Source organism: Delphinapterus leucas, chromosome 14, assembly GCF_059928025.1.
Source record: "Delphinapterus leucas isolate spDelLeu-1000000601 "Yukka" chromosome 14, BTC_Dleu_Yukka2, whole genome shotgun sequence".
Taxonomy (NCBI): Eukaryota; Metazoa; Chordata; class Mammalia; order Artiodactyla; family Monodontidae; genus Delphinapterus; species Delphinapterus leucas.
The window spans coordinates 66,807,397-66,822,941 of record NC_143142.1 but is presented as its reverse complement, the minus strand read 5'-3'; the positions used below and the strand labels follow the sequence as shown (position 1 = coordinate 66,822,941).

At 43.9% G+C, this 15,545-nt stretch overlaps 1 protein-coding gene across 1 annotated transcript; it reads left to right on the top strand.

The window, feature by feature from the left end:
• Positions 1-2,658: 2,658 nt before the first annotated feature.
• On the top strand, positions 2,659-15,185 carry MRO (maestro). Its single transcript, XM_022584470.2, is given in 7 exon segments — positions 2,659-5,765; positions 7,046-7,192; positions 8,263-8,445; positions 11,007-11,162; positions 12,020-12,047; positions 12,050-12,123; positions 12,723-15,185. Coding segments are annotated over 7 exon segments (801 nt in total). The 5' UTR covers positions 2,659-5,606; the 3' UTR covers positions 12,777-15,185.
• The last annotated feature ends 360 nt before the right edge of the window (positions 15,186-15,545 follow it).

Genomic DNA, 15,545 nt, shown 5'->3' with positions numbered 1-15,545 from the left:
GATAAACGTGGTGGTTGCACCATGTTGTTAAATTAGCTAATTGTATGTTACATGGATTTCATCTCAAAAAAAAAAATAATCAGTGGTTCACTCTTGTCTACAAAATACAATTAAAACTAAACTCTTTAGCAGTCAGTCCTTCACAGCTGGCCTTTAATTACTTCCTGTAGCCTTATCTTTTACCACTCTCCTATTTTAACTGTTATTACTACCACTACCATGATACTACATAGAATCCCAATGTGTGAAATACGCCCTGCCTCTCCATTAAAGCTCACCCACGTGCAGTGGAACATCTCTACCAGTTCTTCCAGCCCACAGTCCTCTCTTATCTCTTGGAGCTCCTAACTTTTCATCCTTCAAAGCATGGTACTTGGGACCCGGCAGCATTGGTGTCACCTGGGAGCTTATAAGAATGGAAAAATCTGGAGCCCCCGCCTGAAACCCACTGAGTCCAAACCTGCATTTTAACAAGTTCCTCTGATGATTCAAGTGCACATTAAAGTCTGAGACGCACTGGTTTACTTTAGTGGGTCTCAAGTCAGGCTGTAGATCAGAATCACTTTGCAAGCTGTATTTATTTATAATGTATATTTTAAATAATATATACACATGGAAAAATTACAAATTCTATATCTCGTAAACAAAGAACAAACAGCATTGCTCTGGCCATTCGGGTTTTGTGTTTCCATACGAATTGTAAAGTTTTTTGTTCTAATTCTGTGAAGAATGTCATTGGTAGTTTGATAGGGATTGCATTGTATCTGTAGATTGCTTTGGGTAGTATAGTCATTTTCACAATATTGATTCTTCCAATCCAAGAACATGGTATATTTCTCCCTCTGTTTATGTCATCTTTGATTTCTTTCACTGGTATTTTATAGTTTTCTGAGTACAAGTCTTTTGCCTCCTTAGGCAGATTTATTCCTAGGTATTTTATTCTTTTTGTTGCAGTGGTAAATGGGAATGTTTCCTTAATTTCTCCTTCTGATTTTTCATTGTTGGTGTATAGGAATGCCGGAGATATCTGTGCATTAATTTTGTATCCTGCAACCTTACCAAATTCATTGATTAGTTCTAGTAGTTTTCTGGTGGCATCTTTAGGATTTTCTAGGTATAGTATCATGTCATCGGCAAACAGTGACAGTTTTATTTCTTCTTTTCCAATTTGGATTCCTTTTACTTCTTTTTCTTCTCTGATTGCTGTGGCTAGGACTTCCAAAACTATGTTGAATAAGAGTGGACATCCTTGTCTTGTTCCTGATCTTAATGGAAATGCTTTCAGTTTTTCACCATCGAGTATGATGCTTGCTGTGGGTTTGTCATATATGGCCTTTATTATGTTGAGGTAGGTTCCCTCTATGCCCATTTTCTGGAGAGTTTTTTTTTTTTATCATAAATATGTGTTGAATTTTGTCAAAAGCCTTTTCTGCATCTATTGAGATGATCATATAGTATTTATCCCTTAATTTGTTAATATGGTGTATCACATTGATTGATTTGCATATATTGAAGAATCCTTGCATCCCTGGGATAAATCCCACTTCATCATGGTGTATGATCCTTTTAATGTGTTGTTGGATTCTGTTTGCTAGTATTTTGTTCAGGAGTTTTGCATCTATGTTCATCAGTGATATTGGTCTATAATTTTCTTTTTTTGTGATATCTTTTTCTGGTTTTGGTATCAGGGTGATGGTGGCTTTGTAGAATGAATTTGGGAGTGTTTCTCCCTCTGCAATTTTTTGGAAGAGTTTGAGAGGGATATGTGTTAGCTCTTCTCTAAATGTTTGATAGAATTTGCCTGTGAAGCCATCTGGTCCTGGACTTTTGTTTGTTGGAAGATTTTTAATTACAGTTTCAATTTCATTACTTGTGATAGGTCTGTTTATATATTCTAATTCTTCCTGGTTCAGTCTTAGAAAATTGTACCTTTCCAAGAATTTGTCCATTTCTTTGTGGCTGTCCATTTTATTGGCTTACAGTTGTTTGTAGTAGTTTCTTATAATCCTTTGTATTTCTGCAGTGTCAGTTGTGATTTCCCCTTTTTCATTTCTAATTCTATTGATTTGTGTCCTCTCCCTTTTTTTCTTGATGAATCGGGCTAAGGGTTTATCAATTTTGTTTATCTTCTCCAAGAACCAACTTTTAGTTTTATTGATTTTTGCTATTGTTTTCTTCCTTTCTATTTCATTTACTTCTGCTCTGATCTTTATAATTTCTTTCCTTCTACATAGTTTGGGTTTTCTTTGTTCTTCTTTCTCTAGTTGTTTTAAGGGTAGGGTTAGATTGTTTATTTGAGATTTTTCTTGTTTCTTGAGGTGAGATTGTATTGCTATAAACTTCCTTCTTAGAACTGCTTTTGCTTCGTCCCATAGGTTTTGGGTTGTCATGTTTTCGTTGTCATTTGTTTCTATGTTTTTTGGGTTTTTTTTTTGTTGTTGTTGTTTTGTTTGTTTTTTGCGGTACGCGGGCCTCTCACTGTTGTGGCCTCTCCCGTTGCGGAGCACAGGCTCCGAACGCGCAGGCTCAGTGGCCATGGCTCACGGGCCCAGCCGCTCCGCGGCATGTGGGATCTTCCCAGACCGGGGCACGAACCTGTGTCCCCTGTATCGGCAGGCGGACTCTCAACCACTGCGCCACCAGGGAAGCCCCTGTTTCTATGTTTTTAAAAATTTCTTCTTTGATTTCTTCAGTGATCTCTTGGTTTTTTAGTTGCACACTGTTTAGCCTCCATGTATTTGTGTTTTTTACAGGTTTTTTCCTGTAACTGGTTTCCAATCTCATAGCATTGTGGTCAGAAAAGATGCTTGATATGATTTCAATTTTCTTAAATTTTCTGAGGCTTGATTTGTGACCCAAGATGTGATCTATCCTGGAGAATGTTCCATGTGCACTTGAAAGAAAGTGTAATCTGCCACTTTTGGGTGGGATGTTCTATAAATACCAATTAGCTCTAACTGGTCTATTGTGTCATTTAAAGCTTGTGTTTCCTTATTTATTTTCCGTTTGGATGAACTGTCCATGGGTGTAAATGGGGTGTTAAAGCCCCTACTATTATTGTGTTACTGTCGATTTCTCCTTTCATGGTTGTAAGCATTTGCCTTATGTATTGAGGTGCTCCTATGTTGGGTGCATAAACATTTATAATTGTTATACCTTCTTCTTGGATTGATCCTTTGATCATTATGTAGTATCTCTCCTTATTTCTTGTAACAGTCTTTATTTTAAAGTCTATTTTATCTGATACAAGTATTGCTACTCCAGCTTTCTTTTGATTTCCAGGTGCATGGAATATCTTTTTTAATCCCTTCACTTTCAGTCTGTATGTGTCCGTAGGTCTGAAATGGATCTCTTGTAGACAGCATATATATGGGTCTTATTTTTTGTTTTTTTTTGCGATACGCGGGCCTCTCACTGTTGCGGCCTCTCCCATTGCAGAGCACAGTCTCCGGACGCGCAGGCTCAGCGGTCATGGCTCACGGGCCCAGCTGCTCCACGGCATGTGGAATCTTCCCAGACGGGGGCACGAACCCGTGTCCCCTACATTGGCAGGCGGACTCTCAACCATTGCACCACCAGGGAAGCCCATGGGTCTTGTTTTTGTATCCATTCAGCCAGTCTGTTTTGTTTGGGGCATTTAATCCATTTACATTCAAGGTTATTATTGGTATGTGTGTTTCTATTACCATTTTCTTAATTGTTTTGGGTTTGTTTTTGTGGGTCTCTTGAGAAAGAAAAACAGAGCTGGAGGAATCAGACTCCTGGACTTCAAACTATACTACAAAGCTACAGTAATCAAGACAGTATGGTACTGGCACAAAAACAGAAATATAGATCAATGGTACAGGATAGAATGCCCAGAGATAAACCCACGCACATATGGGCACCTAATTTATGACAAAGGAGGCAAGAACATGCAATGGAGAAAAGACAGCCTCTTCAATAAGTGGTGCTGGGAAAACTGGACAGCTACATGTAAAAGAATGAAATTAAAACACTACCTAACACCATGCACAAATGTAAACTCCAAATGGATTAAAGACTTAAATGTAAGACCAGACACTATAAAACTCTTAGAAGAAAACATAGGAAGAAATACTCTTTGACATAAACCACAGCAAGATCTTTTTTGACCCACCTCCTAGAGTAACAGAAATAAAAACAAAAATAAATAAATGGGACTTAATTAAATGTAAAAGCTTTTGCACAGCAAAGAAAAACATAAGCAAGACAAAAAGACAACCCTCAGAATGGGGGAAAATATTTGCAAATGAAACAACAGACAAAGAATTAATCTCCAAAATATACAAACAGCTCATGGAGCTCAATAGCAAAAAAACAAACAAACAATACAGTTAAAAAATGAGTGGAAGACCTAAATAGACATTTTACCAGGGAAGACATACAGATGGCCAAGAGGCACATGAAAAGATGCTCAACATCACTAATTATTAGAGAAATGCAAATCAAAGCTACAATGAGGTATCACCTCATGCCAGTCAGAATGGCCATTATCAAAAAATCTAGAAACAATAAATGCTGGAAAGGGTGTGATGAAAAGGGAACCCTCCTGCACTGTTGGTGGGAATGTAAATTGATACAACCACTATGGAGAACAGTATGGAGGTTCCTTAAAAAACTAAAAATAGAACTACCACATGACCCAGCAATCCCACTACTGGGCATATACCCTGAGAAAACCATAATTCAAAAAGAGGCATGTACCACAATGTCCATTGCAGCACTATTTACAATAGCCAGGACATGGAAGCAACCTAAGTGTCCATCAACAGACGAATGGATAAAGAATATGTGGCACATATATATAATGGAATATTACTCAGCCATATAAAGAAACAAAATTGAGTTACTTGTAGTGAGGTGATGGACCTAGAGTCTGTCATACAGAGTGAAGTAAGTCAGAAAGAGAAAAACAAATACCATATGCTAACGCATACAGATATGGAATCTAAAAAAAAAAAAAATACTGATGAACCTAGTTGCAGGGCAGGAATAAAGAGGTAGACATAGAAAATGGACTTGAGGACATGGGGTGGGAGGGCAAAGCTGGGGCGAAGTGAGAGTAGCATCGACATATATACACTACCGAATGTAAAATAGTTGGCTGGTGGGAAGCAGCCGCATAGCACAGGGAGATCAGCTCGGTGCTTTGTGACCACCTAGAGGGGTGGAATAAGGAGGGTGGGAGGGAGGTTCAAGAGGGAGGGTATATGGGGATATATGTATACATATAGCTGATTCACTTTGTTATACAGCAGCGACTAATACAACACTGTAAAGCAATTATACTCCAATAAAGATCTATATATAAAAAAAAGAGCATTGCTCACCACCCAGTTCCTCAAGAAATAAGTCCTAACCCACTGCAGTCTTTGACCGACAGTGCACTCTGAGAGGTGTGAGGTGATCCCTCATTGTGGTTTTGGTTTGCGTTTCCCTGATGATCAGTGATGTTGGTGTTGCTCTTTATCTTTTGATGCGACTGTTCCATCTGCTCACCAAGGTGACATCCTGAGGAGGCCTCAGGGATGCGGCTTCTTTACATTCTTACCCTGGCACAGGGCTTTGTGTGACGATGCTTGTTAATGATGAGGCTTCCAAGAGTGTTTGTGGCTCATATGATGATTTGTTCTTTTTTTAGTTCCATGGACCAGACACAGAAAAGAATGCTGGACCAGCCCCTTTGCATCCCCACTGCCTAGCCCAAGAAGAAAAGGACATCAGTGATATCTTTCTTTTCCAAGGTCTGAGACAAATTATTAGGAACAAATGTCCCTGCTCAGCAGCCACTATGTGTACTTGCTCTTCTGCCTTCGTTTGGTTCCTTCCATTCCTTCTACTGAGGTTCCTTCTCCTGGAAAAAAGTTTGATGACAGCTCTTTAAACACAAATAGGATGTTTATATGATAACAAGAAGATGAGTTGGGAAGAATTTAGCTTGCTGCGAACTTAATGATAAAAATATAGAATGAACTGCAGTGAATATTCAGAAATACTGATGAGACTTGGTAATCACCTGAATACCAAATAGGGCTGTGGGTCTCCTCTCCAGCCCCCACCCACTAATAAGGATGGTGAGGAAGTGGTTTGTTCTTGGATCTTGTCTGGATCTTGGTTCTGACTCCAGGACATGTTGGTATGTCCTGTGATGTGCAGAACACCAGGACCTTCCTAGCATCAGGGGTTAAATGCTCTAAAAACCTATCTCTTGCCTTGCAGTTAATTAGAGTTTAGTCCTTGAAGTACAGATTTCTGCATCAACCACACAGTGCTTCCAATTTGCATTATTTATGCATTTCTTTTCCTAATCTTAATTGCTCAGATGCTCGCATTCTGAGGTAGGACATCCGTCAGGTGCCCTGAAATGCCTGTAGATGTGCTTTGCTAATTGTGTCAAATGCTGTTGAGAGGCTGAGTGAGGTGAGCTCTGAGAATTGACCCTGGGATTTAGCTACACTGGGGGAGAGGGGGTGGGGAGGGGGTATGGATGCCATCAACCTGATTGCAGAAGGTTCAAGGGAGGATGGAGGAGAGCAGCTGAAGAAAGCAAGTATAGACACGTCTTTCAAGCTTTAGCTATGAAGTAGAGCAGAAAAATGGGGAAGGGCTGGGGGAGGGAGAAGGGTCAAGGAATCTCTGCGACAGGAGGAACACAGCTTACCTTGTCCTCTTAAAGGGACCCCTATTCTCAGATCACATCAACACTTCTAAAGCCCCCTTTTCTCAGCTCTGTCACACCCACAACTGCCTAGACACCTCTCTCCGTAATGCCCCCAAACGTACCTCAACATTAGCTCTGCATTATTTTTCTCCACCCCTTTCCTCTTCCTCCATTCATTTCTTCATTATGTAGATCAAACTAATATATTCCCAGCAAAAACCAGATGTCTTTAGGTGGAGAAGTAAGGATTCAAATTGAGCGGGCAACACAGTATTTTCTTTAGAGGGAGGGATTAGGGTTGGCGATGGGTAGGGTGTGACTCTGAACACTCCCAAATCAATACATTTTTGACTCGCCACCCAGGTCTCTTGGAAACTGAGGCTCCAGAAGCAGGAGCCTCTGAAGAATGTGTCTTTCAACTTGGCAGAGAGATCCTGGGACCCCAGTTTTAAAAAGCGTTATATGGCAATGAGAAGCCTAGGAACTATGGCCTGTGAGACCCCGGACAAGGTAGGAAGGGCAGGGGGCACTTGGCCAGCCCTCACGGCCTGGAGTCCTCAGCACTGGGATGGGGGGCTTCATGTACTAGTTGTCTACTGCTGTGTAACAGTCCATCAGGGGCCTGGTGTTTATTATCTTACAGTTTCCTTGGGTCAGGAGTCCAGGTACCACTTAGCTGCATCCCCTACTCAAGGTCTTGCAAGGCTGCCGTCAAGGTGTGGGCCAGACTGCATTCCTTTCTGAAGTTCAGGGTCATCTTCCAAGCTCATGTGGCTGTTGGAATTCATTTCCTTCTAGATGTAGGACTAAGGTTCCTATTTCCTTGCTGAGTGGCCGCCCTCAGCTCCTTGAGGCCACCCTCTCACAACATGGCAGCTCACTTCTTCACGGCCAGTGGGAGAGTGTCTCCCACTCCTGTCTGCTAGATGGAGTCTCATATAATGTAAGGGAACCATGGGAATGATGTCCGTCACCACTGTCATGTTTGAGAGGCCACAAGCAAGTCACTGGCTCCTTACACTCTCAAGGGAAGGAGATTGTACAAAGGCACACATGACTCATTTGGGGTCGTCTTAGGGTCATCACACCTCAGGATCATCAGCCTTGGGAAACAGAGCTGCAGGTAGGATTAACACACAGCTGCAGGTAGGATTAACACCCTCCAGTGAATTTAATTTTTCTAATAATCAGTGCTTGTTTAGTAAAAGATGTTTCCCCCACCTCTTCCTTCAACATCTGTAAACTTAAGTGACCGTTTCGCCTTATCCCCTGTAAAGGTACCCAATACACCCAGATCGCTAGATCGTCCAGGTCCACCCCCCTCCTTGGCGTGCCCTCCCCAGCCTCACCCACCCATAGGCCATGCTGCAGACCGCTCTCCTTCCAAGGCCGAATTGGGCTCTTGGGTCGGGTTGACGGAAGCATTTGTACTTTGCTGCGAGTTGTGGCAGCAGGTGCTGAAGAAAGCCACGGCCTCTTAGTCCAAGTCCCGGGTTATCGGAAGATTCGGAGCGGAGATACTTTGCAACTCATGGGGAGCAACTCCCGTGCTGCTAATGCTTTCCAAACCTTGGTAACAGGTGAGAAAGTATAAAATGATTGTCCTGGACCTGCTGGTGCATGGACTGTATGACCCCATGAGTTCTGAAGTCATCCACGAGAGCCTGAAGACCCTGACCATCATGCTGGGCAAGATCCAGGGGAAAGGCTTGGGCTCCTTCTTCACAGACATCGCCCTTCGGACCAGGACTTTGTTAGATGATGTAAGTGAGACAACGCAGGAAGATTCCAGGTTCTTAAAGTCAAATGTGAGCCCTGGTTGGTGTGTTGCTCAGGAAACAAGGCCTCTATTGTTCACTATTTACTGCGAAGTCTCGTAGAGAGATTGGTACTGTGCTGGGGGTTATGGAAGACATATAAAGACATGTAGGATTTCATCACCACTCTGCAAGGAGTTTTCACTGTAATGGAGCAGTGAGCACATGTACACTGATGATGGTGATGCTCATGTGTACTCAATGCTCTCTTATAAATGTAACAGCAAGAGTAGTTTGCACTTAGTGAACCCTTACTGTGTACCAGGCACAGTGCCGGGCAATCTACATGGATTGTCTCATCTAATCTTCCCAATAACCCTGTGAGGCAGGCACTGTTATCTTCACTTTATAGAGGAGGAAACCAAGGCCTAGAAAGGTTAGGTAACTTGCCCACGGTTCACAGAGCCAGTAAGTGGATATGAAGCCAGGCCCTTTGCCCAGGGCCTGCACTCTTAACTGCCGGGTGACAAGGCAGGAAGAGCAAAAAGTGCACAGATACAGAAAACGCAAGGACTGAGAAGCTAATCAGTTAGCTTACCCCAGTTACACACACACACACACACACACATGCACGCACATGCACACGCACGCACATGCACACACACACACACATGCACGCACATGCACACGCACGCACATGCACACACACACACATACACACACGCACACACACACACACACACAGAAAGATAAGACCTTTAGAACGGGGAACAGAGTGACAGGGAACTTGCATTTACTCACAGAGCGTCTTGCGTGAGTTCCCAACACCTAATTCCCCAGGAGTAAGTAACCCAGCGAAAGCGAGGTGCCTGCACCTCACGGGAGGAAGAGAAACCTCGAAATTATAAAACTTGGAGCATATAGAGGAGCTGCTGGGACATTTGCCTCTCCTTCCGCTCAGAGAGGCAGAGAGGCCTTTGCTCTGGGATGTAAACCGGCCCTCTCTGGGGCTGGGAGAGGAAGGTCTCTACTCCACCTCCCTGGAATATAAGCAGGTATCTCCGGGCAAGTGTCTCTAAATCTCTCTGGAGGTGCCATCTTAATGGCCAGGGCTTGTTTGCCATGCAAGTATTTTTTAAACCCAGGTCGACTGTAGTTTTTGATCAGAAACTCCTTGTCATGGTGAAACCTGGGAATACTCATGGGGAGCTGTTTCTGACAGTTTGTATCCCTGTCATAGAGTTCTTCACTACCTGCCTGGGCTGTGCCCCACCAGATGATTGTCAGACTCCCAGGGGGATAGGCAACCCCTTACACATCTCTGTACATCTCACAGCATTAGGGTCATGCTTCAGGTAGAGTTAGGTCTCAATAAGTGCTAGTTGAATTGAATTAAACACATACAATTAAACACATACACACACACACGTAGAACAGTGAAGAGAGTGCAACACGAAAGCAGTTTCTATGTGTGTCATGTGTGCTAAAAAATTGTTTTAAATACTTCAGGAGATGATCAGTGGTCTCCACTCTTGCTGAGTGTCTGTGACCCCCATTTTTAGGTGAGGAGGCCTGTCCCAGACCAGTCCCTTCTGGTTCACTTGGAGCTGGGCAAGATCAAGAAACACTGATATAAAAATCCCTTCACCATGTGTCAGGAGGCTGAGTTGCTACCCTGGTTCGCCGTTCCCTGATGGTGTGACTCTAGGTGAACCACTGAAATGCCCTGAGCCTCCGTCTCCTTACCTGGGCAGGGAGATACTCGGACCAGACAGCTCCCCTGGGAGAGGGAGGAAGGGCTGAAGCCACTGACTTGCAGTCAGGGACAAACCAGCGAATCAGACCCAAAGCAGGGAGAGCTGGCAGGGCATCAGGGAAGAAACAGAATTGTTATTTCTGCTGCAGGTGGGAGGAACCCAGACCAGGGTAAAGAGAGATGGCCTGGCAAACATGCTGGAAGTAGTAAGCAGGGGATGGGTTGAATGAATTAGGGTACAGCCAAAAAAAATCCCTTTACATATTGACATAGAAAGAGCTCCCAGAGAGAATGGTGAAAAATCAAGGTGTATAACAGTGGGATGGTCCACATCCATTTGTTTAAAAATGTGGGAAAGGGCTATGTAATATATACTTCATTTTTTTCTTCTTTATATTTTGGAGGAATCACACAAAATTTATGACTTTGTGGGGAGGGAAATTTGGTGGCGGGTGGAGAGGTGTAGGAAGGGAGACTTACTGTTTTATAAACCTTTTTGGTTATTTTGAATTTCGAACCAAGTAAATATAATCAATCTCCAAAATGTTAAGTAATGAAGAAAAAAGCTGGGAAGCTGGGAGTAGCACCAGTGAGCCCCCAGTCTAACCCTCTCGTCTGCTGAAGAAGAGGTTCCCTGAAGACTCAGCCCGTCTCTGCTCTGTCCCGGAGCCTGGCTGGCTGAGTGCCGTAGACTGGGTCTGATGTCCCACATGTAACATGCAGCGAGGGACCAGGGTTGTGCTGCTCTCTGATGCGGCTGCCTTTTGGTACTGACCCGAGGTTTCTTGTTTTGTTCACGGGGGACCCACAGGAGAATGACAGCCTGAGATACTCGGCCTTTGTCTTGTTTGGGCAACTGGCTGCCTTTGCGGGGCGGAAATGGAAGAGATTTTTCACCCGTCAGGCGAAGCAGACTCAGGATTCTCTTCTGACCCATTTACAGGATAGGAATCCCCAGGTTGCCAAGGTGAGTCCGTGACTCTAGCCAACAGCATGAAACCTCAATGCCATTCCTCAAGGGAGTTGGAATGCAGCCCTGCCGAGTCGAGATGCCAGGCCCTCAGTTCCTGCCAGTTCAGTTACGGACACTCAGCCCTGTATCCATGTGAATCCTGGAGAAAGTGCCTCCTCGATGGCTAATCTCTCTCTGAGCAGGAATGTTGTTTTCCATTTGCTCTTACCCCACTTGCCCGGTCCCAGCACCTGTCAAATGCCAGATACACTCAAGTTAATGGGGGTCGGGGGGTGGGGGCAGGTAGGTGCTACTTGCTCTGTGGGGCAGCACCTCCTATCAGAGGAGATTTATTCATACCCAGTTAGCTTTTGTCACTGCACCTGGTACAGATTTCCCACCCTTGGCTTCTTAGTTTCCTATGAAGCTTTTGTGTTATTCTTGGAGAAAATGTGTCCTAACCGGGTTGGATCAACCTCAGGGCTGCTTTGGAGCAGGTGAGTGTTTCAAAACCACCAGGAGCAAAGGTTCCACCAAATCACCTGCCTTCTTTAAGGTCACGCATGAGGGAGGGCGAGAGAGAGAGGGAGAGAAAGGTTGCGATTGAATTTAGGAATCCAGCAGTACTTTTGATGAGACAATAAGGGCTGTGATAAAGTGTAAAGCTTTGCCCTCCCCACCAGCCCCGAAGTATAGACATGGTCGTTTTATAAGCATAAATCCTTTAAGATTCAAGTTTTCAAACTTCCTGGAAGTTACTTCCACTCTTCGTGGCCCCCAGACCACAGATTGGGTGCAACACTTTTCCTTGCTTGGGATTATAAAACTCTTTAATATTTTTGACAATAAGATGGTGATATTATTTCTCTCAGGCTTGCAAAACAACTTTTCGAGCCTGTTCTCGAAAAGACAAAGGAAGGACTACAGCTTCCAGAGTGAAGAGGATCAAAGGAACCCTAAACTCTGCTGGCAGCTGGTGAGTGAGCAAGGGCAGGAGAAGTTCTCCCAGGTTCCCTGCCCTTCCAGTGTTAATGCAGAAGGTGGTTGGGCACACCAGGGAGTTACCCCCCTAAAACGACTCAGGCCAAGTATGTTTCAACTGTAATTGACACATAATGCGATATGAATGGCAAAACACCCAGAGGATTATGCATAAAATATATTGGCAGTTCCAGCTTAGATCGTTGGGTGAAATATATTGACAGCTCCAGCTTAGATCGTTGGGTGAAATATATTGACAGTTCCAGCTTAGATCATTGGGTGAAATATATTGGCAGTTCCAGCTTAGATCGTTGGGTGAAATATATTGACAGCTCCAGCTTAGATCGTTGGGTGAAATATATTGACAGTTCCAGCTTAGATCATTGGGTGAAATATATTGACAGCTCCAGCTTAGATCGTTGGGTGAAATATATTGGCAGTTTAGATCATCATTTGGGTAATGATGCCTCCTCTGCTGAGAATCTGAAGATTGTTTATCCTCATGCTCTGCCTTTGACAACTGTCTGCTCGTTCTAGAGTCGAGGAGGTTTACTGACTCCCTTCCTCACGTGTCCCTTTGCCAATTTCTTTCAGAGCCACTATCATCCAGAGCTCCTGCAGTACTTCTATGCAGGTAAAATCCTGTAAACACAGAGCAGCAGGGAAATGGTTCCAGTGAACACATTGCCGGGGGCTGATATTCCCCCTTTAAACTCTGGATACTTCTGCTGCTTCTTGTGATTATGATAGAAAAGGGGATGTTGGGAGAGCAATTGATGGCAAAAAATAATACTGTGGAATTGTATAATTACACCCAAAGTACATTCCAAATAACTTTTATATGTCTCATTTTCTCCCCACACAAATTTGATGAGAGGGTGCATACTTTAAAACATTTAAAGTATATGTAGCTTCAGTGCTTATTTCTCAGCTATTTTCTTCTTAAGGATATCTCTGTCACCAATTTTTATTTATTTTATTTTTTATTTTTTTGCGGTCCGCGGGCCTCTCACTGTTGTGGCCTCTCCCGTTGCGGAGCACAGGCTCCGGACCCACAGGCTCAGCGGCCATGGCTCACGGGCCCAGCCGCTCCGCGGCATGTGGGAACTTCCCGGACCGGGGCACGAACCCGCGTTCCCTGCATTGGCAGGTGGACTCTCAACCACTGCGCCACCAGGGAAGCCCACCAATTTTTATTTTTAATTTTACTTTTAATTTCTAAGGCTTAGGAGAATAACTACTACCTGAAGTGTTTTTTCTTTGTTTTTTTTATTATCTGCTATTGATACTTTGCCATTTGTTATTAACACCTTTTTTTTTTTTTTTTCTTGCGGTACGCGGGCCTCTCACTGTTGTGACCTCTCCTGTTGCGGAGCACAGGCTCCGGATGCGCAGGCTCAGCAGCCATGGCTCAGGGGCACAGCCACTCCGCGGCATGTGGGATCTTCCTGGACCGGGGCACGAACCCGTGTCCCCTGCATCGGCAGGCGGACTCTCAACCACTGCGCCACCAGGGAAGCCCAACAGCTTTTCTCGGCGAGACCTATTTAAAGTTGGCCAAGGTACCAAGACGTTGGTGTGGAGGGGGATCATTAGCTTCTCATCATCTTCAACAGTCAGTGCCTCCAAGATCATTCCAAACAAGAATTAATAAAGAGAAAAAAAATCGATGAACATGTGTTGAAAAACCTCAAGTTAATGATAATGTGTGGAATAATAATAATGAATAACATATATTAAGAATGTTTGTAGTTTACTGGGCACTCTCTAAGCGCTTTGCAAGTATTACTTAATACTCACAGCAAGCTGTGAGAAAGGTACTATTACTACCCTCATTGTGTAGATGAGAAAACTAAGGCACAGGGAAATTGACCAAGATGACCAGTAATTGATGGAGCTGGAATTCAAACCCTGATTTCTGGAGCCTACGTTCAATCATCGTGTGATACTGCCTTGTTATGGAATAATTGACGGATGGTTAAAAATGTAAAAAAATAAAAGAAATTTAAAACACCTGCCACTTCTGCTCTTCTGTTTGACTCAGTTAACTTTCGCTTTTGTATGTACTAAGTACACATTTTTATTTAATTTGTGAGCTAAGTGTATATTTTCATTAATCATGTCTCGGCTCTTATGTCAATTTTGGGGTGATCAATCCTAGTTATAAGTAGGGTCACATTACTCTTATAAAAAGTTTCAAGAAATCTCTCATAGTCCCTCTCACCTTCCCTCCAACCAGATTGCTACCCAAGCTTCTCCCGGAAATCCTGTTACTACCACTGAACTTGGCGTTTGGGTCATACCTGGAACAACTATGTCCAGTATTGAAAATGGAAAACACAAGAAGGTCACACATGCTACAGAGGGATCTTAATGTCAGTCTGAGAACCAGGAGCTCAGTGTTTCTGCCCTAGCTCTCCAGAGACAGGACCATGTAACACAGATGAGGGGCGAGGTGTCTCCTAGAAGAGATGGGATGTGGGAGGTGGCCGAAGGGGCACTTGGAGCCAGACATGAATGGGGTTTCTTTCTTCCTGTTTTGAAGCTTGGGTACTTGACCAGGAGCTCTTGGGAGTGACCCAGGCTCAGGAATGAGCTGGTGAGATGCTTCTGAGCTAACAGCCCTCTTCCTTCCTAGATGTTGGCCTGTTTGAAACTATGTTGCAAGGTTGGTTTGTTCTAGAATCTGATGCAGTTCTAGTAAGTGATCAGTAAGTGGTGTGAGAAATGTCTGCATTCTGCCAGCATTCAAAGAGGTAGGGGTAGAGTGGGGCAGGCAGGTTACATGCCCTAGAGTACCAACATCTGTGCACTGAATGCCACTCAGTTGATTAAAATTGTGGAAGACGCTGTTGAATTATTTGACTTTAAGACGTGTGGTAGACTGTTGCTTTGGTGGCCTCCAATGAATCATGCCTCCTGATACTCATGTCCTTGTGTAAATCTCTCCCCTCAGATCTGGGCTGGCTTTGGGACCTGCTTTAACCATTAGCATGTTCTGGAAGTGCCATGTGCTAGTTCTAGGCTATGCTTTAAGAGCCCAACAGCTTCCTCTTTTGCAGTCTGGGTTAAGCCAGCTGCCATGTAAGAAGCCAGACTACCAGAAATGAAGAAGAATGTCTGAAGTCTCCATTTTGGAAGGAAGACCAAGCTAACCACTCAGAGATGCCACGTGGAGGAGAACTGAGGAACCCAACTATACGGTTCAGCCACTCAGGATGGCTCTTCTCTTGCTCTCTGTACATGCCCTGCTCGTCCAGACCCTGCTTCACTCACATGACTATCCAATCCTCTTAATTATAGGGCTTAATTAGCCCCTGGTAACCAATGAGCCCACCTGATGTCAATTCCGCCTATAAATAGTAGCCTCCTTCTCCCCCGAGTAGCAAGACTGCTGGCATGTCCTGCCTGGAGTCT